Here is a 22,332-nt window from a genome sequence, read left to right on the forward strand (position 1 = left end):
CTCATTTTGTTTTTTATAGAGGGCATCCAACACCTTCATCAGGAATTTTTCTACCTCCTAAGAAACATTGACAAAAATTAATGTCAGAGAACTAGAATGCTGCATTATCATCTAGTCCAGTGGTTCCCAACAAGTGGTCCGCGGACCCCCAGGGGTCCGCGAGCTATGCCAGAGGGGTCCGCAAGATCACCTCCCCAAGATGCGCGTTCTGAGCGGCGCGCGCGCAGCGGGAGCACCACGCACTGCTGCCTCGGCGTGGCACCCCTAGCAATCCGCTCCGCCGACTCGGGAGTCTCCTTGGGTCTCCTCAGAGGAGGAGGCGCCACGCCGAAAGCCCCAGAGCTCGCTTGCCTCCTTCCCGCCCTCTCCCTGCCTGTGGCCAGCAGCTCCAGACGCTGTTCTGTGGAGTTTTTGGCGTGGATCCGCCTCCTCCGAGGAGACCCAATGAGACTCCCGAGTCGGCGGAGGGCGGCGGACTCGCTGCTGGGCGCCCCTGCTCCCTCAATTCAGGACCCGGTGGGAGGCTTTGAAGCGGGCGCGAGGTCGCCTCTTCACCTCGGCAGCTGCGCCTTCCCCTCCCCCACCCCCATTCCACCGCCCACTCCCACCCCCAGAGAGAGAGGGGGCCACTGTTTTTTGGGGTGGTGGTCTTACCCCCTCTGTCAGTGAGGGAGCAGTGCGGGCGCCTTACAAATCAGCCCCCTTTGCACAGAGGGGTGACTGGGTGGGAGGAGCCCACGGAATGCAGGCGCTCTAGCCCCGAAGAGGCTGTCACCTTGCTTGCAAAAGCAACAGCCTCTCCCGGGCTGAGCCGCCTGCCTTCCCTGCCTGCCTTCCGTTGGAACGCAGGCACGGAAGGCAGGAGGAGCACTTTTGGGATGCCCCATTCCCCCCTGCTGCCAGTTACCAAGCCTGCTCCGCTTGCTTTGCTGCGAGCTGGGAGAGGTGGTGATGGACGGGAGCTCCTGTCAGTCCGTCCCTTCTCCCAGCTCGTTGTACCAGCAAGAAAAGCAAGAGCCGCTTGGGCGCTGTGCGCGGCTCTCCCTCCCTCCCTCTCTCCCTCTCTTTCTTTCTCTGACTCCTTCCTCCCTCCCTCCCTCCCTCCCTCCCTCTCTCTTTCACCCCTTCTTTCCTTAGCATTTGCTAATTTCCACCCGCTGCTTCTTGTCAGCTTCTTCTCTGGGGAACCTTTCCTAAAAATGGTCAACAACTTTGGGGGTCCCCCGCCTAAAAAAGGTTGTCAATTCTTGGGAATTTTTTTTGGGGGGGCGCCGGAGGGATCTTCGCACCACGGCGCTGGATATGTTTCACTCAGCCAAAATTGTTTAATAAAAAGGTGCTAATGGAGCCAAAAGTTATTTTCTGCTGACTAGTAGGCAGGTAGAGATTTGCAGTCAGATTTCAGAGTGAAAGTTTCAAGTTTGGAACCTAATATTTCAGAAATAATGAACTCAAAGGACAGATTTAACTCATCTCATTAAGAACTGAAAATTAAAACTAACTGTATACTGATGGAGTACTCTGTTGTAACTGTAAAAAACGTATAAAAAAGACTCTTAATTTGGCTCTCACTTTTTAATTTTAGGATTAGGAATTAATGGGGGTCCTTGTCACAATAGCGGCTCGATGAGGGGTCCTCGAGAAAATTTTGTTGGGAACCCCTGATCTAGTCTAAAGGCCAAACTATACATTACATTACATCAGGGATCACCAGGGATCTCTCTCTCTCTCTCTCTCTCTGTGTGTGTGTGTGTGTGTGTATGTGTGTGTGTTTATATAGGGGCTGGAAATATTGGGCTTTTCTGAATGGGTGGGCTCTAGTATGCTCAGTGTGTGATTAAGAGCAATACACTTGGGCAGAGAGAGAGAGATGCATGTGTGGCAGTGTGTATGTGAAGTGTGTGAACCGAAGTGCATGAGTGTGTGTATGTGCTGTGCGTCTGATACGTAGCCGGAGGAAATTCCAAATATTAGGTGCTTCCATGATAAAGATCTGGTTCCTACGTTGTACGGAATGAGCTCATGATGAGATTGTATCTGTAGGAGGTCCTTCCCTGCAGAGTATAATGATCAGATGGGCAAGACAATCATTTAGGTTTCCTGGCTCCTACACAGGGCTTTGTTCACCACTATCAGCAGCTTGAACTTATCCTGGTGGCTATTTGGAAGCCCATGCAATTCTTTCAGCAGTGGCTATATTCTGTACTAGCTATAGCTTCCAGACTAATCTCAGAGGCAAAACAGAACGAAAAATGGTGGTCCACTCTGGAAGTTACCAGTGCAAGGGCAACAGCAGTCAGGCTATTACATTTCAGAAATGGCCATAGCTGTATTATCAGTTTTTAGTGACAGTGATTAGTCTAGGAGCACCACCACACTATGACTCCATCCAACACCAAGAAGACCAGGGCGGGCTTTTTCAGTCATATCACCACCTCCTTTTTCAAAATGTAATAATTGCATGACTTCAGTATGGACTATCAGGATTCTGTTGAGTAGAACTTTTTATTTTAAATTGTCTCATTTACTGACTTAACAGGCATGTTATAAGCTGTGCTACATTTTAGGTCAGGGATGGGGGACCTGTGGCTCTCCAGATGTTACTAGACTACCGCCCCCTTCATCCCTGATCATGCTGGTAGGGGCTGATGGGAGTTGGAGTACAACAGCATCTAGAGGTCCACAGACTCCCCACCTATTTTAGATGGATATTACTTTCTTAAAAAAAAAATCAAAGCATACCTCACAGGTATGATAAGAGGCTTTCACATCTTCCAGTCTATGAAAAATTCCTAGAAGATAGTCCAATGGTTCAGCAGGAAAGTCAGAGGTAAATTCAGCCAAGGCTCTTCGAGGAAGCAAGGAAAACCATGATCTAAACAGTGCTCTGTTTTCTTTCACTAAATATTTCTTTTCTTTCATTTTTTGTAGTAAGAATCTGCAAAACCAAATAATAATAACTTAAATATACATAATGCCTTCATATAATATAAAAAAGAATGCCATGTTCTCAGGAAACTGAACATTGTCAGGAACAGTGGAATAATACTGTATTTGTAAATGGAAAATTCAATCCTAAGTAGGGTTCAGGATGAGCAGATCAGCAAATCTACCACAACATCCCAAGCTTTGCTGGCTCATGTGGGCTAAGATGGAAAGGAGAAATGCAATGTGTTTCTAATTTCTGCATTATGCCTGCACCATGTTGGTTCAGCTAAGTAGTTCAAGGATTGGGGCCTTCAGGGCACCTGCGGTGTTTTGAATCCAGTGAATCCAAAGTTGCTGTTGCCCCCATCACATCTTCAGAGCTTTCTGCCAGCACAGCTTTCCAGCAGAGAGGTAACAGTGCATCATCTTAACCTCCTCCAGCCATAAACCTTAGTGTCTTAGGACTGCATTCAAAGGCTACACTCCTAATCAAGCTTTTCTACACAGTGGGACTGATTTCTGAATTAACAGGGATAGTAATGCACTGCTAAATCTCTTCTAGTGCAGCATATGGGAAATGTATGTATCTATGTATCAAACAGGAACTCTAGACAGCTTAATCCACAGATCATAATATTTTTAAGAGAAAGGCAATAAGACTAACATATTCCAACTTACTTTTCAGAACCCTTTTTTTCTTCATCAATCCTATATTGAACAAAGAGAAGACCTTTCAACCTTGCCCATGCATCTTCCGATTCAAGTTGAGCATTCTCTTGGACGTATTCAAAATCAGTAAAGAGATGAAGAACTGGGATTGTCCACAGCCACTGATGAACTTGCTGTACAATACAAAAATTGCAGAACAATCTCAAATACACCCCCAACCTGAAAGCGAAAAAGAAAAGCCAATCAGATGGTTGAAGAGGGACATTGGGACCTTTCTCTGACAAAGTCTCACAAGCAGAAATTCAGGAGATGTACCTCTTATTAGGGAATTCAAGAGATGTAAATCTTATTGATGGGGAAGCTGTGTCCTTCCAGATGTTGGTGGGCTCCCAGATCCCATCAGCCCCAGCCAACATGGCCATTGATTAGGAACTATGGGAGGTGAAGTCCAGCAACATCTGGAAGGCCACAGGTTCTCAATCCCCGCTTTATGCATGGGGATGGTTGAATCCATTTAATTTTTGTCCAACACACAGTTGCTAAAGTCATACCTCTGTTTGGACAAAGGTAGCAACGCAATTATCATACAACACTTTTTATTCAATACCAATCCCTCTACTTTTCAGCCGCAAATTATTATTTTATTTACAAAATTATTCACATCCCAAGGCAATTCACAGTATCATAAAAACAATCTAAAAATAAGCAAAACAGCTGACAAAGGTAGTAACAGTTATTGAAAAGGTCAATTACAGCTAGTTAATAACTGATAATAGAGATTTAATATGAAAACTAACAAAATTATATTATGTAAGATGGCACTCAAACAAAGAAACAAAAAAAGCAAACATGTAAGAAAAGACTGTTCAAAATAGGTGGGTTTTAAAAACTTGTTTAAAAATCTAGAGTGTGGAAGTCATGCACACCTTTCATGGGATGGAATCTGAGAGCCTGGGGGGCACCATGAAATCTTTGAAAACACTTCTTTGATTTCATTCATTGCCTTTGCCGGTGGTTGCTCCTTCAGGCAAAGAAGGCTGCAAAATCTGATACACTCTTGTTCTGACTTTGGAATATCATAGAAATCTCCAGATAATAGAAAGATGGTCAATGACAGGAATAGTTTATTATATTCTGATGTATTCCAAGCTGCACTCTTTCGGTAATGTTCTAAGTAATCTTTAATCACCTTTTGAACCTAAATAAAAGAAGATAAAAGATAATAATAAATTCAGCTCCAAAAATAACCTGTTTTTTTCTAGAAGACGTTCTGTTCTGTGTCACATTTGGAACCAGTGGTAATGGCTGAGTCTCTCCACCTTCTCCCTTCCTAAAGCAGGTCAAGAGGGGGAAAGTACCTTGGCCAACACTGCCAGTGGTAAAGCAACCAAGAAATGAAAAATGTAAGCAGTGTGTTTATACAGAGTGTGAACAGAGTGTGTACAGAGAGTGGCTGCTGCCACTAAAGAAGCAGCAAAAACCTGAACAATAACAAGAAGTAATGGGGGTGGGGAGGTGTTGCCATCATCACCTTGTAGAAGAGGGGGGGACTTAAAGTGCATTACAGATTGTCCTTTGGCAAGTGGGACTCACTGATTGGTGCTGACAGCAAGCCCCTTTGGTGTTAATTGTTTGCAGGCAAAAAGACATTTTTCCTCTGCAGACTGATTTTGCAGATCACTTTGCTGGTCCAGAGAGGAAGAAAATCTGTTTGTAAGTCATGTTTGAATCCAACCTGTGCCTGCAAATGGTCAATGCCAGCCAGCTGTCACCTGTCAAAAAGGCCCATGAGGAGTGGGGGAGTCAGGATCCAGCCCATCAGCCAATTAGTTAAGATAAGAGATGGAGCTTTTTCAGGAGCAGCACCCACCAGATTATGGGATGCCTTGCTTCATGAGATTTGCTTGGCCCACTTGCTTGTTATGTTTTGCCAGCCGGTGAAATAGTTTTAATATTTCAGTGAGCATTTGCTTTGCTGAGAAGAAGTTTTTATGTTGCTGTTATGTTCCTTTTTGGTTTTGTATTGTGGCTTTTTTAATGGATTGTTATTTGTAATGACTGTAAGCCAATCTGAGTAATGTAAAAGCATGAGAATATGCATTTACACGGTCCTAGAGTATCTATTTTATCCCATGTCAGATGATAGGAAAAGCAATTACAGTATAGCTGAAAATCTAAATCATCTGACCTAGTTTAGGCCTTTTCATTCAATAAAATTAGCAAGCAGCTTAACACAGCCACATAGGACATCAAAATCAACAGCTGCTGATAATTTAGTAATAGGAACACTGACCCCTTAAGACAAGTTCCTGATAACCTGCTTTTACAATACTGTACCTGCTTTTCATCAAACTGTAAATCTGTCCATTCTTTTGGCTTTCCCTCATGTACCATTAGCTTCCTATTCACCAAGTAAAACTGCTGAAATTGCTGGAAGAAGTTCTTGACACTGCAAGAAGTCCAGGTATTCAATATAGAGAACAGACTATCCAGCATTATTTGTAAAGCCCTTTTCTTCATTTTCACAATATTGGCATTTTTATTGCTTGAAATATTCCACCTGCTTGAAGAGGATTCTTTACATATTATATCATCAAACTGATGCCAATCTGTTAATAAAACAAAAACAAAAAAGTTTCTCCTCATTTTTTGAACAACAACAAGGAATTTTCATGATACAAGATAATCCTTTCCATCCCCCTATCTATATGGGTAATATAATTTCATTATTCAATATTCTACATGCCATTATCCCCACCCACCCCTCAAAAAAAGATATTGATGACCTCAATTTTACAAACTCGGTTGCTCAATATAATACACTTTCAGGTCTCAAACATATAAGCATGCATTCACATGAACAAAAAATTATTTTCCCTGAAGGTTTTTCTGTGGTCCACCTCTCCCATGTATATAGATTATGCCTTTAGGAAATGGGAATTCCTGTTTTCCATCATGGCAGCAAGCCCATATACACAGAAACATGATGCAGGGATCAGGTACGCTGCTAAATCAGAATGTTAGTCAGTGCTATGGTGGGAGTCAATGTGGCATAGTGATTAGAGGTGGTAAGGGAAACCTAGTTCTTTAAATTAATTCAAATCTCTAGGGTATGATGCATCTAGCATTGCTTTCCTTTTGGGTGAAGACAGAAGCAAAGCAGGGAGCAGACACCAAGTGCTCGCCCATTTCTGAACAAAGATGATTAAGGGCCTGGAAACCAAATCTTATTATGAACAGCTGAGCAAGCTTGTTTTCTCCTGCTCTGGAGAGCAGGACTCAAACTAATGGCTTCAAGTTACAAGAAAGGAGGTTCCGACTAAACATCAGGAAGAATTTTCTGACAGCAGGAGCTGTTTGACAGTGGAACAGACTCCCTCAGGAGGTGATGGACTCTTCTTCATTGCAAGATTTAAAGGAGAGGTTGGATGGCCATCTGTCATGGATGTTTTAGTTGAGATTCCTCCATGAAGTTTGGGCCAGTCACAGCCTTTCGCCCTAACCTTCCTCACAGGGTTGTTGTGAAGATAAAATATAGAAGGGAGAACCATCTCTGCCACCTTGAGCTCCTTGGAGGAAATATGGGTTATAAACCTAGTACATGCATACACACACATATTCACCCATGCACGCACACACACACTGGAAACAGTTCCTTACCTGTACCACTTAAATACTTTAACTGTATAAACAAACAACGATTCACATAGAATCCCTCTGGAGACTCTTTGGGTATAACTTCATATTCTCCTTCCTTGCCACATACCACATAATATTTATAGGGAATTTGTTTATCCATGTTGTCCATTGAAATGGTGACACAACCTTCAAATAGGTGTCCAAGTTTACCAACATCCCTGTTTTTAAAACAACCCACGTTTGTGATTATATTAAAAGCAAAGTACATAAATGGTTGAGCAATAAATCTTAAGCTAAAAAAAAGCTCTCTCAACAAAAACAAACAGAAAAGTAATGGTCTAAATGTAAAGTATCAGTTGCTGCATCAAAGCATAATCTCCTGGAGTAAATATTGCTTCCAGATCATATGTTTACCACCTTTAGGAATTAAAAGGAAAACACACACAACTCATTGTTTTGTCATAGTTTTAACACTAGGTGGGTGGAGGGAGGGCAGAAAGAAGGTAGGATCTATTATTGGGATCTGTGAAAAGTGGAATGCATCCTAGGTATAAAGGAAGTACCTTTATTAGGGCCACCCAGAGGTCCCAGAAGGAACAAAATTCTGACACATGCCTAGCTAAAACATTGGCTACTAGAGACACCACTTTCCAAAAGAGTAGTTTAACAGAGATGGATCTGACAGTTGAGCTGACAGCTGCCATAAGCCCTTGAGTAATGTGTGAAACATCTGTGTATATTGTGAAATAGCTCATGGGAGATGCTTTTCTCAGGAACCTTTTTAACATCCAGAATAATTTCCATGTTTTGCCTCCTCCTCATTCACTCCTCTCTTCTGTTCATTTATGAACAAGTTAGAAGTAAAATACAGCTACTTAAGGGACCCCCTTATCATTGTGAGAGCTGTCCATTTAGTCCTACTTTCTCCTCTTCTTTTACCAGTTACCAATCCAGAAGAGGACCTATCCACTTATTCCATGACTGCTAAGTTTGTTTGGAAATTTTTGGTGAGGAATTTGGTAATTTGATATGTAATTATGTTTTCCACCATTTTACCCAGAAGAGAAGTTAAACTAACTGGCATATAATTTCCTGGATCCATTTTTAAAAATTGCTGTTACCTTGGCTATCCTTAGGTATGGATGTCTTAGGGCCAAGTAATATATTTTTGCTAGAAAGTCGGTTATTAATGTTTGAATTCTTTAAGAACTCTCTTTCTTTTGCTGTTTTTGTTTTTATTTAATTAGTTTCTTTTATCTTACTACATTATATAAAAAAAGCTTTAATACAATCTTATTTTTAAGGAAAGAAATATACCTCACCTTCCAAAAAATTATAAAAAGCCAGTATTAATACGTAATAAATATTATATGTATCTGCATGCGCTCTTAATAACCTTAATTTTGAGAAGATAGACAGGAAGTTAAAATGCTAGTCTATAGAGGCACAGAAAATAAATATTAAGAGTTTCAGTAGAAACAAAAAATATGTATTTCCCCAATTTTTAAAAACCTGATATGTGGATGCTGTCTTTTCTGGCCACTACAGAACTGTACTTACTTTGTGCAAAGCAGCTCACAGATATTGTCTTCCCAATCATTATATCCAGAAATGCCTTCTGCCCTAATGAAGACTCTGGGCTCATTAGACTCTCCTTTGAAGTCCTTAGACAGTATGGCATGGAAAAATACTGTAACACCATCGCCATAACAGACTTGGCTGCAACAGTAAGAAAAAGGTCAGCATAGCTTGTTTTGACAGATGCAAATATGTTCTGATACTTAGGGGTAGAATTCAGGCTGTTGCCCCATCAGTATAAACATTTCTGCTTGCCTAATGAAATTATTTCCCCTCTTCTCCCCCATGCTCTTTTCTAGATTTTCAGGGCGTGTGAGAGGGTGCATGGAAAGAAGCTCTGTTGCACTAGCAGGATTTGTTGCACTGGCTTCTGCTAGTGAAATCGGATAGTTGAATCCAGCCCTTAAGCTGCAATCCTATGTTCACTTACTTAGAAGCAAACATCACTGAACTCAGTAGGACTAAGTTCTGAACAGGACATGTACAGGATTGCACTGTTAACCACTGCAAAATTTGGAAGGAAATGTTAGGGTTTGTGTATGTATGTATATGTATATATGTATATGTATATGTGTATATATATATATATATATATATATATATATATATATATATATATATAGGTGGCACTTGAATGCTTTAATATTTTACGTGACCATTCTAGATAGTTTTACATTTGGTCAAATGTGGATTCCCTTCCCTTTCAGACCAGAATGAAAATGAAATCACTACATCAGTTCTTATTACACTTAATACCACTTCAATAAATTTACATGAGCGATACCTTTGCTTAACTCCCCAGTTTCTCTGTTTCTTTGTATGCTTATGGTTTCTTTTTTCCACATTCTGATTTGCAGTAGCAGGCAGCTTTCCCTTGTCAGGTCCTTCTAAAGGAGTTTCTGTTTTTTCTGTTGTAAAGATTTTGCTCACTCCTGCTTTCTGTAACACAGCAATGCATCCTCCTATGAACCAATGTTTAAGAAGTTTCCCTGCCCAGCTGATGTGAAGAAATTCTTGCTTGCTACAGGATAAGGCTGGAATAAGATACCACATGATCCCAGAACACACTGCTTTCATACAAATAAATTTCCTCTTCTAGGATATCATGCACAGCACACTGTACATAAAAGTAAATTATTAATTTAGGCACCCTTGTAGTTTGTCACTTGTCTGTGTAAAAACTGATTGCAGGCAAGAAGCTGTTGTCCTTTGTGGAATCCTACCTTACACTGCTTTCCCTGATCTCTGTTGTTGCCTCTCCTTATGTATTTCTCAGCAGTTACCTAGCCTATGGCATAGTTCTCCTGCATTTGAGTAATGTGTGTGTCTTTCAACATTGTTCTGTCAATAAGTTCTTCCAAGACCACCTCTGTGCACCTTTTCCCTAAGGGAAGTAGTCTGTAGTGCTTTCCTTTCATTGCAATGCCTTTCCTGTGTGCATTTTTTCTTATTTGTATATTATTTGCCTTTCTTTTGTCTCATCATGAAATGGACTGGAGTTGAGGAGGACTAAACCACTTCTACTTCCTGCAACTTTGTGTGTTTTCACTGCCTTCAGCCAACAGGTAGTGCCATAAACCATGTGATGGACCTTCATCCCAGATAAATGACCTTCAGCTAAGGATATTTCTATCCCATAGGGTGAAGGAATAAAATTGGAAATTATTTACAGAAATAATAAACTATGCCTTTAAACCTTACTAAGGTGGAATCTACACACCTTAAGCACTGTGGAAATGTGTTTTTTAAGAAAAGTTTTGGGGGGGAAATATTGAATTTGCCATAGCTCATTATCACCATCTAGTGTCACATTTGTATCTTGCACTTTACAACACACTTGAAACGTTTTATTTGCAGTTGTATAGCTGAGTCCTAAGTTTAGCAAGTCCTATTTGCTGCCATTGTTGCCATTGCAGAATCAAGTGTGTACATCTGGTTAGCTTTTGGAAACAACATTGTCAATATTGCCTCCAAAAGTTTATAAAAGGTTTATTGGCAAGCATTTCACATACAGAAATCTAAAAAAATAAATAAATTAACATGTGTTATGGTAAAACTGTTAATTATACACAAAAGTTTGATTGCTGCAGGCTCATCCCTTTGTTTCTTACTCTTCAGATATAAACCTTTTCCAGAAATCTTGTTCGGCATTAATAATAACAGGTGAAAAGAATTCATACTTTTAGGTAGTGTGGCCCACAGATCAACAGCCTATGTCAGTCTCTCCCTTCAGGCTTGCCTGTAATTACCGGTAGTAACAACTTGTTTGTTTGTTATAAACATGCACCATTAAATATTTTAAAACAGCATAGCACTGTACAACAGCAAAACAATAACACTGCAGCAAGTAAGGGGGGAAAGGATAAAGAAGTATAAAACAAAAGAAAAAGAAATCAGGTACAGTACTGGTTTATACTGTACAGCTTGGATCCACATGTCCAGTCAGTGGAACTAATTAATTGGATACTCCTACTGAAGGAAGTGATGGAGGTGTTGTTTTTGTCAATTCCTCTTCCCCCCCCCCCGCAAGCCCCTGTGTCACCTGCACCAGGAGAGCCCCTGGAAGAGCATGGGATGTGCTATGTGATGTGCAACCAGGAAGGAAGAAGTGGCAAAGATCACCACCCCCACTTCTTCCAGCAAGAACCTCTCATAGATTGCAGACCATTTCACAAACAGGAAAAGCCCTTCTGTTCAGGGAAGGGCAACTCCAAATCCAATCTAATAACTCCTGTGGTCCACTGAAAACAGGTTTTGCAACAGAGGCCACAGTGTGTCTCATACTGGGAACAGCTGCACCACTGACCTGTTCTGAAAGAGCAGATGACTCCAGTTTGATCATACAAGCAAGCCAAGTTACAAATGGCAGAGGAGGAAAAGTGGTTTCTAAAACTCACTTCACTGGATAACCCATTCTATATTTTATCAAATCCTAATTTAATTGTCTATACTGAGAATTCAAACCACCCATATTTTCAAAACTGGTAAAATATGCTCCCTCCACAACAACTTGTCAGAGAAGAAAAACCACTATACACCACCACTCATAAGCAGAAATTCCACAGAAAGTGTTCCACAGCACTATTGCATGTCTACAAAGAAGTAAGTACCATTTAGTTCAATGGGGCCTACTCCCAAGTAAGTGTACATAGGACTGAAACAATAGTCCTGTTAATACAGTGGTACCTTTACTTACGCATGACCCTACTTACGAAATATTCTACTTATGAGTAGAAAAAATTGGGGCCCGCTTACAAATTTCTTCGACATCCGAAGGGCCCTCGCCACCGCCAGCGCTCCCGCCACCCCGCTGGGCCAAATCGGGCCCTCGCCGCCACGACGCTCAGCCGGCTCCAGCCCTTGCTGCCGCCGCCAGTGCTCCCGCCACCCCGCTGGGCTGAATCGGGCCCTCACTGCTGCCACGCTCAGCCGGCTCCCGCCCTTGCTGCTGCCGCCAGCACTCATGCCACCCCTGCTGGGCCGAATCGGGCCTTTGCCGCCGCCGCGCTCAGCCGTATCCCACCAGATCCGGCCCTTGCTTCCGCCAGCGCTCCCGCCACCCCTGCTGGGCCGAATTGGGCCCTCGCCGCCGCGCTCAGCCAGCTCCCGCTGGATCCGGCCTTTTCCGCCGCCAGCACTCCCGCCACCCCGCTGTTCGGCCTACGGCCGGATCTGGCCCTCGCCGCTGACGCCTGCACTCCCTGCACTGAAAGGTAATGTTGCTGTGCAGTTAAAGTGCACTTTAAAGTCTTTTTTCTAGGCTCCGGAATGAATTAATCTGTTTCCAATGCATTCCGATGGGAAATCGTGATTTCACTTACAAATTTTTATACATACGAATGTGCATTCGGAACGGATCAAATTCATAAGTAGAGGTACCACTGTACACAATATTCTGGAAGGAAAAACTTAGGATAAGAAGGCACACAGAGGACCTAATACTCACCACTTTGTCAGTCCAACTTTGATCCTTTCCTGGGCCCTTCTTTGCCACCTTTCTTTCAGCTGCAGAAACAAAGGCAGCAGGATTTCCTTCTGAGCTTCTTCCAGCATTACTACCCTCTTCATAGTTTATTCCAGAGGTAGCACTTTGGTCCTAGAAATTAAATACAAGATTTTTACACAAAGCTTTGTCAATTTGTTTCATCATACACTGAGGGGAGAAATTCAAATTTAGCACCACAAAAAACAGGGAGCTGGGTAACTATGGTTTGAAAGCAATCCCTTTAAACCAAGATTGCAATCCACAGTTTGATCCTGCTTGACAACTGCATCTGAGATTGATTGCTTGAACCAGTATGTTGGTTCTGATCAAATATAACAATGAAATGTGGCTTTGGCAAATCTGAAAGCAGGCCTGCCCTGTCCATTACCCTCACAGAAGCCTCAGGCAACAGACTGGGAACAGCTGGAAAGGGCAGCAGATCCAGGCCCCAAGGATAGTGCAGCTTGCCACCTCCTCCACTCTCTCATTATGGAAGGAAAGAAACATATCACAAGACTTTCATTCTCATTGTCTCTCTAAGGAAATGAGGAAGATTGGGATAAGTAATGTGTACAAAAAGTAATGTGTACCCAAGCTGTGTCCCATTATTATTAATTAATTAATTAATACCCTGCCCATCTGACTGGGTTGCCGGGCCTAGCCACTCTGGATGGCTCCCAACACATACAGTTTAGAAACATAATAAAATATCAAACATTAAAAACTTCCTGATACAGAGCTACCTTCAGATGTCTTCTAAAAGTTGTGAAGTTCTTTATCTCGTTGACACCTGATGGGTGGGTGTTTCACAGGGAGAGTGTCACTACCGGGAAGGCCCTATGCCTGGTTCCCTGTCTTCTCGCAGTGAAGGAACCTCCAGAAAGCCCTTTTAAACTTTTTAAAGATATCCGATTCTGAAGGGAAGTATTGGGAAGTTTTTAATGTTTGATGTTTTATTATATTTTTATACTGTATGTGTTGGGAGTCACTCAGATGGGTGGGGTATAAATAATAAAATGATGATAATGATGATGATGGTGACACACCATTTCCCTGTATTGTTCACACGGCACATTTGTTACTGTGGCTGATACTTCTTGCACTCGATTATATGTAACATTCAGGCCCAGATAAAACAGTAATTATTATTATTTAATGTTTGATGTTTTATCTCTTTTTATTACTATTAATATTCTGTGAATCATGAGAGTTCTATATAGTGGGAGGGGTGTTTCTCTCTCTGAAACATGAAGTACTCTCTGAGTATTTTCTTTTCGTTCATGTTTGATGCTGTTAAATCGAATAAGGGGGGATGAAGGTTTTATGATCGTGTTTGCAGGGGGCATGTCAGGGGACCTTCCTACAGGGAAGCTCCCCCCAGCACTTCGCCCAGTGAGAGCAGCAGCAGTGGGTCAGGTGGGGGGAATGAGGAAGTTAGCGGGATGGAGGAGGCAAGGGTCAGTGATGTGGGAGACCCATAGCTACCAAGTCTCCTGTTTTTCGCGGAAAACCCCCGTTTTTAAACCCGTTTCTCGCCGGCAGCCCAGATTTTTAAAAATCCCGTAAATCCCCCGGATTTCTTACCGGCCTGGATTTCGGGTGCCGCTCTGCCCATGTCTGGGCACCAGAAATCGGACAGCGCCGGCACCATAAGTTGCTTCTACGCATGTCTGGACATGCGTAGAAGCGACTTCCACTGCCGGCGCTGCTGATCCCGTATTTTTTCTCCCAGGAGTTGGCAGCTATGGGGAGAGCCCTTGCAACGCCTTGACCAAGAGGTGGAGGGGAACAGGCAGCCCCTTCCAGCGCCCAAATTAAGGCGCACCACTAAACGTAAGGTCGGGAGGAGGCGTTTCGGGGTGCCCAAGCTCTTATGCTGGTCACGCAACAGGAAATGTCAACTCCCGGATTCTGCGAGTGACTAGGAGGCCATGTTTTCTGCTATCTCTGCACTGTAAATACTATGCACAATAAAATCTTTAAAGACAAGCATGGACTGGGGCGTCTTACTCGAGAGTAGCCACAACAACATCATTACAGGGCTGGACCAGATGACCTTTGGTGGTACCTTCCAACTCTACAATTCTATGGTTCTGTGATTGGGGAGGGGTTAACCCTGGTGTTTATTTTGCTCCAGGAGGCTTTGTTTGGTAAGAATGCCAGAGTTAATGCAAAATACATGACCTTTTTGTTAAATGAGCCACCATAGCTGCTTGAGGGCCATGAAAATTTGTGTCCTGGGCTTTTTAGACTCCCTATGTACTATCTGGAACCAAAGTGGCGCATTGGTTGCCAGATGTGAATTTTTTTTGGCATTATTTTCAGCTCTCTCACCCCACTACCAGCTCCAAGGTTCCCTCACTCTCAGAAGTGAAGGTTCAGGGAGCCAGGCACCTTCTTGGTATTGACACCCACCCTGTGGAATGCCCTCCCATAAGATAGCAAGGAAATAAACAACTTTTTGACTTTCAGCAGACATATGAAAGCAGACCTGTATAAGGAAGGTTTTTTTAAAAAAAATGATTTATGCTTTATTGTGTTTTTTATATTTTGTTGAGAGCTGCCCAGAATGGCTGGGGCAACCCAGTCAGCTGGGAGGCATATAAATAATAAGATCATGATTTATTATTATTATTATTATTATTATTATTATTATTATTTACAGTGTTTGTAACCAGTTCTTTAAAAAGGATCCCAGAGTGGCTTACATAAAATCAAAACAAGACACTTCCTACTACCCACAGACTTACATTCTAACAAACAAACAAACAAAAATATAACACACAAGGGGGAAAGTAAAATAAAACTGAAAAACTCAGGCCCTAATGTCTAGACAGCTGTTCCTATCTCTCCCACTGAGGCAGCCTGAGGAAATGGCTGCCACCAGATGACAGTTGAGAGAGAGGGACCCTGATGGAGCTAGCCTATAGCTGCAGGGGCAATGAAACCACTGAGGAAGATAGGCAGTGATTTAAATACACACACACCAGAATATTTATTACTACCAACCTTTTTCAAAAATCAGGCGTATTAGTGATCACAACAGAACACTGACTTAAGCTGCAATCCTATAGCCACTCACCTAGGAGCAAGCAAGCCTCACTGAACTCAGCTGGACTTGTTTCTGAATAGACCTGCATAGGATTGCACTGTTACTGCAGGAATTGGAAAGCGATGTCAGAGTTTACATGGTTTATATTTTTGTGGCACCTGAGAGCCTTCCGAACTCCACAAAGCCAGTCAAGTTAATATGACTTTTCTAGACAGTCGAATTTGGCTTCCCTTCAGTTTCAGAACTGCCTCACACCTTAAGACATGGATTGGGGGGTTAATTAATTAATGGGACTCCTGCAACGGCGCAACGACACTTTTCCCCCTTGGTGCCGTTGGGCCTGCCCTCACTTAAATGTAGTGCACCCACCTCACAGAACACCACTTCCTCGAATTCCCACAAACTACCTCAGATTATCTTGTGGGGGGCATGTGTGAGGGAAAATTTAATAATTTGGAGTCTCAGGCAGGATTAGATTAAACAAACAATAAAGATTTTATTTAACAAAGGAAGTTTATGACACGAGTGGGTAAAACACAGGCTACTTCAGATTATAATGTTATTTCACTTCACTGCTTTCTCAGATGTTGCATAGCTTAATACTTCGATTCTTAAACAAGGTGGTACTTCCTGTCAGTTACACATCGCTTTGACAACCCTACTCCTTAGGTACTCCAAGTAACAGACCTAAGAGATCGCTGGTTTGGGAATCTTCTCTTTCTAGAAGAATCTTTCCCCCCCTGACTGGAATGAGACCTAAGTAGACGGGTCTCTTTACAGCTTCTACTTCTCCCTGTTCAGCCTCAGCCTCCGTTATTTCATGGCCTAATTACTCTTACAGGACATCACACACTGTCCTTCACACTAAGCTCAGAGACTCCTTGTCTTGTGATATATTCCTCAGAACTAACTCTCTCTCCTCTCTCTCCCTATCTCCCAACCGCAATCCCAACCTACTCAAACTGTCTCTCCAAATCCTCTCCTTTTCAACTCCCCCTCCTGGAACCCCAGCCAATCATAAGCTGCCGTTAGTTAACCATTTGCTGGCAGGGAAAAAGAAAAAGAAAACACTTGGTGAACCAACCTGCCCAGCAAAAACAAACTTTTCTGTCACAACTCCCAGCAGCCCAAAATCCAACAACAAATTGGAGGACCACAGGTTCTCCACTCCTGATTACTTTGGATTAATTTGGTTCACTAAGACAATAACCAGAAGGCAAAATAATGAATATAATCAAACATGGGCTACAGTCCATTTTAGGACCAACTCTGTAGCAGTGATGCCACTATTGCATCTCTTCAGTACTGTCTAGAGGAGTTTGTTCTGAGTGGTGAAGGTCTGTCCTATGAATTTGGGTGGGTTATATATGGATGCGAGGATGTGACCGCACTAATTTACCTGAAGCTCTCTCTCAGTGTGTTCAAAAACAGTTACCAGGGTATCAATTGGAACTGCTTTGCAGGGGTGAAGCAAGTGGGCATAAGGTTTATTGGACCTAGTTCCTCAAAAGCAGGACACAAAAAGGTGATGTCCAAAGACACTTGCTGCACCCCATAGTCATTGGCCTATGACAGTGGTTTTCAACCAGTGTGCCGTGGCACCCTGGGGTGCCTTGAATGATAGTCGGGGTGCCGCGGGCAACACTAGCCTCTGTTCATCTTTCCTTCCCTCCCTCCTCTGACGCCCTCTCGTTTCTCTGCTTCCCAAAGGCTTGCGCAGCTGCTTGTTGCAGCAGCCCTGGCTACAAGCTTCCCAGACAAATGTTGCCTCTGGGGCTGGCCAGGGGGTGCTGGTTGCCAGGAACTGAGGTGGCTCAGAGACCAGGGGCGGCTGCGGCGGCTGCCTGGAGGACTCCCAAGGGGAAGGGAGAGGAGAGGAGGCTTAGGGAAACACTCCACAAGGGAGGGTGTTTGAAAAAGGGCAAGAGGCTGCCAGCTCTGCAGGCAAGAGGTGACATAACTGGGCTCCTGAGCCCTACAGGGGTGCCGAAGAAAGAATGTAGTTGATCAAAGGAGTCGTGGACTCAAAAAGGTTGAAAACCTCTGGCCTATGAGGTCCCATCTTGTCCCTCATGCTTTTTAACCTCTACATGAAACTACAGCATAAGATTATCCAGAGTTCTGGCTGAAATATCATCACAATGCTTGTGTGCTAATTTTCATCAGATTGTAAGGAGGAAGTGAAAACCCTGAATCGAGGTCTGGCGGCTCAGAAAACAAGGAAAATAATCAAGTAGAAGCTGGATACTTCTTTCCTTTGATGGAATGCCTACTTTATTCTAGTTTAAAAACTAACATTTCTTTGCATTATTGTTCATATTTCTAATTAAAAGAGTTCCCGAGGCATAAGCTCTTTTGTTGAAATCTTACTGTGTTTTACAAATTGAATCTATGCACTCAGAAGTAAGCATTACTCACAGTTAAACTATGCATGAGGTTGCTGTTATGCCACTTAACTGATCAGGGATATGAACCCAGGCCTCCCTGGTCAAATTCCAACATGCTACTAAACCACCCTTTAACAGCTCAGTAATCTGTGACTGTCCACTATTCCAGTATGCGTAGGATCAACACATGTGTCTGCATTTGAAACTCAGCTTGAGGATATAGTTATGTGGGCTGTCGTGGTGAGCTCTCCCTCTTCAAAGTGTACCATGACAGCACTGGTTTCTCCTGTCTCCCCTTTTCTGGAAGGAAGGTTATTGCCCTCACCCAACTCATTCCAGTCAACATTGTTCACAGCTTTTACTGTTGAAAAATAAGCTTGCTTTCATAGAATTTGGCATCCTGAAGCAAAAGGTAATTGCTTGCTTACTAAGGCAGAAGCTATAAACCAATCCATTACTGCATCCACTGTTTATGTTAACAGTGTTAAAAGGTAAAGGTAAAGGGACACCTGACCGTTATTGTTACAACCCAGCAAAATATATTTAACAGCCTCAAGATATCAGTCATCAGTAAGAGGAGTGTCTATCATTGTCAATTTTTAGAAATACTGTAGAAGCAGTGCTTTTTTCTTTTAAAAATGTTTAGGGGTACTCTCAAGAAAATCACCATTTTATAGTTCAAATAGGGAAAAGTAAATACAGTATATGGACAAAAGTACAAAGATTCACAAAAAATTTAGGGGTATGCGTACCCCTGCTTCCCCCCAGAAAAAAGCACTGGATAGAAGGGACCTTAGCAGTCATTCAGTCCAACCACTTATTCAGTTCAGGACTCTCACAACTACAGCATCTCTGGCAACGCAACCCCTGTTTACATTCCTTCAGCAAAAAGGAGAGATTCTCTTTCATCAGGGAATAATAAATATTGCCAAAAAAACCCTCTATACAGTATACATCCTATATTCAAATATACTCACTTTCTTCTTGAGGTGTGAGGCCTCAGTCTTAAGGAACTCTACCAGAGACCCTTTTGGCTCCCCCTGTCCTTCCTCAGTGGGTGGCTGCTCATCAACAGAGGACTCCATGATATTGGGGCTTTCTGCCCTTTGCTCAACCCCAGGGTCCATCTCCAGCATGGAAGTCAGGTTTGCATCTCAATTTTCTGCAAATAAAACAAGCATTCCCTCATATATTATCTAATGGAAATCCATAGTTAATTCAGAGGAAGGGTTATGGTGGGAAATGATGAAGTTAATGGAGGAACCCTTTGGAGCAGGCTTCCCCAAACTATGGCGTGGGGGCCGAATGCGGCCTGCGAGGCTCATTCATGTGCTCCCCGGCACCCCCGCCGCCTGCTGCTGCCGGCCACACTTACCATCGCGGCGTGGCGTGGCTGACCACTTCCGGGTCTAAAAATTAGCAAGCAAGCGTCATTTCCAGTGCACTTCCGGGTCGGAGGAGGCCCGTGTGCATGTGCACAAGCTATTTCCAGTGCTTTTCGGACCCTGGAGTGCTCGGGAAATATTGCACACGCACACGCTCCCCCACCTTCTGGCCCGCTGCGCGATCAGCGCATCGGGCACCAGCCAGAAGCCGGGTAAGTTTGGGGACCCCTGATTTGGAGGTAAAGCAGCCAAAGGCCAGTTGGAATAACATTTTCACCTGACATTAAAATGTGTATAATGAAGGCATTAGCCAAACCTCCCTGGGAAGAATTCCACAAATGAGGAGCCACTGTAGAAAAGGCCCGTTCTCGTGTTGCCACCCTCTTGTTGCCACAGTTGCCACTGTGAAGGCACACAAATAAGGACCTCAGATGATGATCACAGGGTCCAGGTAGGCAGGGCTGTCTTAAGCATACCCGGCGCCCTGGTGCGATCCCTCTGGCGCCCCCCCTTTCCCAGAGTTGACCCCCCCCCTGGCGGTGGCGGCGGGAGCTGCGTGGGGCTCGGCGGTGATGTCTTCGTCGCCTTGCACTGCCGCCGCGGCACCGCTGGCCGAACTGCTGGGTGAGGCGCTAGGGCGCCCGGCGGCTCAGCGGTGCCCGTGGCCTCACTCGTGCGGCTCTACTGCGGCGCCGGCAGCAGTGCAGCTGGAGCCACCACCGCGGCAGGAGCCAGAGCCAGAGCTGAACTGGGCGAGCAGCTGGCCGCTAGCCTGGCCGCCTTCTACACGTGCTTCCAGCCGGCCCGAGGCAAAGCTGGAGCCGGAGCGGCACCGGAGCAGCGGCAGCGGCAGCAGCGCCTGGAGATCAGCGCTGGCAAGAAGCCATACGGGCCATGTTGACAAGCGCCGGAAGGTGGGCTCTGCAGACGGAACAGGGTCCTAGTGCCCCTGCTCCGCTTGTTTACTCCCTGCTCTCCCGTGAGCGGCGCGGCTGGCGGAGGGAAAAGGGAGGCCGCCGTGCAGCTCCCCCACTTGCTGGGGCGCCCCTCAGCGCCCCCTGAACACCCAGCCGCCATGGTGCACTGCGCCACCGGGGGTGTACGTAGAGCCGGCCCTGCAGGTAGGTTCATTGAGGCATTGCAGTCCTGAGCTGTTTAAGGCATTATAGGTCAAACCCAGCACTTTGAATTGGACCTGAAAATTAATTGGCAGCCAGTGCAGTCGTGCCAGGATTGGAGTAATATGCTCAAAATGTTGTGCCGCAATGGTTGCCAAATTCTGCACTAGCTTAAGTTTCCAAACTATCTTCAGAGGCAATCCTACATATAACATGTTGCAGTAATCTAACCTAAATGTTACCAGAGCATAAACAGTAGTTAGGCTAGCCCTGTCCAGACAGGAGTGCAGCTGAGCCGCCAGCCAAAGCTGATGGGAGGCACTCTGTGCCACTGAGGCCACCTGAGTCTCAAGTGACAGCAATGGATCCAGAAATATCTCCAAGATGCATACCTGCTCCTTCAGAGGGCGTGCAACCCCATCAAGAGCAGGCAACTGCCCATCCAAACAGTACCGGGTATAGGGAACCACCCACTAACAGTGCCTCTGTCTTACCTGGATTGGACTTCAGTTTCTTGGCTCTCATTCAGACAATTACCAAGGCAAGTCAATGGTCCAGCACACCCATTGCCTCTCCACCTCACCTGCAAATGTAAAGGGGAAGTAGAGCTGTGTCATCAGCATATTGCTGACAACGTACTCCAAAACTCAGAGGTTTCATGTAGATCTTAAACAGGATGGGAGATAAAGTCAAGCCCTGAGAAACCCCACATTGAAGGAACCTCCGTGGGGCTGAAGACTCCCCAAGCAAAACCCTCTGGAAACATCCACCAAGTAGGACAAGAACCACCACAAAGCGGTGCCTTCCGCCCTCAACTCAGATGGCTGTTCTAGGATATCATGATCGATGGTATCAAAAGCCACTTAGAGGTCAAGGAGAATTAACAGGGACACATTTCCCCTGCCTCTCTCTCTACACAGGCCATTGTATGGGGCAATGAATGCAGTTTCTGTGCCAAAACCCAGCCTAAGCCCCAATTGAAATGGATCTAGAAAATCAGTTTCCCCCAAGAGCACCTGGATCTGATCCATGATTTATCTTCCCACTCCCCTATAAGATACCTTTTGGGCGTCTTACACAGTTGTTTTAAGCACCACATCTGCAAGGGAAGATGCAAGCATGCAGTGAGAGAGATGGAACTTGGAATATATGCATGTGAGATGGACAAAACCAGAAAGAAATTATTATCTTAACCTCCTTCAACACAGTACAACCATGAGCACCTCCTTTCCCTCCCCCAAAGTACCATTTTTTAAAAAGATGTTTAGACTGCAAGACTATATGCATTACCTAGGGATAAGCCCTACCAATTCACTTCTGAGTAAACATGCTTAGGATTGTACCAGAGGTCTCTTTTAGTTCTGTTCCCTTAGGCCTGGCACCCCCAACCTCGGCCCTCCAGATATTTTGGGCCTACAACTCCCATCATCCCTAACCACTGGTCCTGTTAGCTAAGGATGATGGGAGTTGTAGTCCCAAAACATCTGGAGGGCCAAGGTTGGGGGTGCCTGCTTTAGGCTCCTTTGCATGCAAATAGTCTCCTTGGTTGATTAAAAATGAAAGGAAAATGCGCCTCCTTGTGGCTAGACAA

The 22,332-nt window shown here is 44.2% G+C and overlaps 1 protein-coding gene across 3 annotated transcripts in view; it reads right to left on the bottom strand.

The window, feature by feature from the left end:
* The window catches only part of LOC118079699 (E3 ubiquitin-protein ligase RNF213), a 104,299-nt gene that overhangs the window by 79,137 nt on the left and 2,830 nt on the right, over positions 1-22,332 (bottom strand). For 2 of the 3 annotated variants that reach the window (XM_088661466.1, XM_088661464.1), the window contains exons 2-12: positions 21,236-21,324; positions 19,216-19,400; positions 12,761-12,910; positions 9,599-9,753; positions 8,797-8,955; positions 7,258-7,454; positions 5,935-6,206; positions 4,524-4,795; positions 3,607-3,816; positions 2,743-2,938; positions 2-57 (exon numbers count right to left, since the gene is read on the bottom strand). In XM_088661466.1, coding sequence (XP_088517592.1) covers positions 2-57; positions 2,743-2,938; positions 3,607-3,816; positions 4,524-4,795; positions 5,935-6,206; positions 7,258-7,454; positions 8,797-8,955; positions 9,599-9,753; positions 12,761-12,910; positions 19,216-19,374 — 1,826 coding nt within the window. In that variant the 5' untranslated portion in view covers positions 19,375-19,400; positions 21,236-21,324. The remainder of the gene's footprint in view (position 1; positions 58-2,742; positions 2,939-3,606; positions 3,817-4,523; positions 4,796-5,934; positions 6,207-7,257; positions 7,455-8,796; positions 8,956-9,598; positions 9,754-12,760; positions 12,911-19,215; positions 19,401-21,235; positions 21,325-22,332) is intronic. The other variant, XM_088661465.1, reaches the window with a different exon arrangement.

Source organism: Zootoca vivipara, chromosome 2 (genome assembly GCF_965207765.1).
Source record: "Zootoca vivipara chromosome 2, rZooViv2.hap1.1, whole genome shotgun sequence".
In the NCBI taxonomy this organism is placed as follows: Eukaryota; Metazoa; Chordata; class Lepidosauria; order Squamata; family Lacertidae; genus Zootoca; species Zootoca vivipara.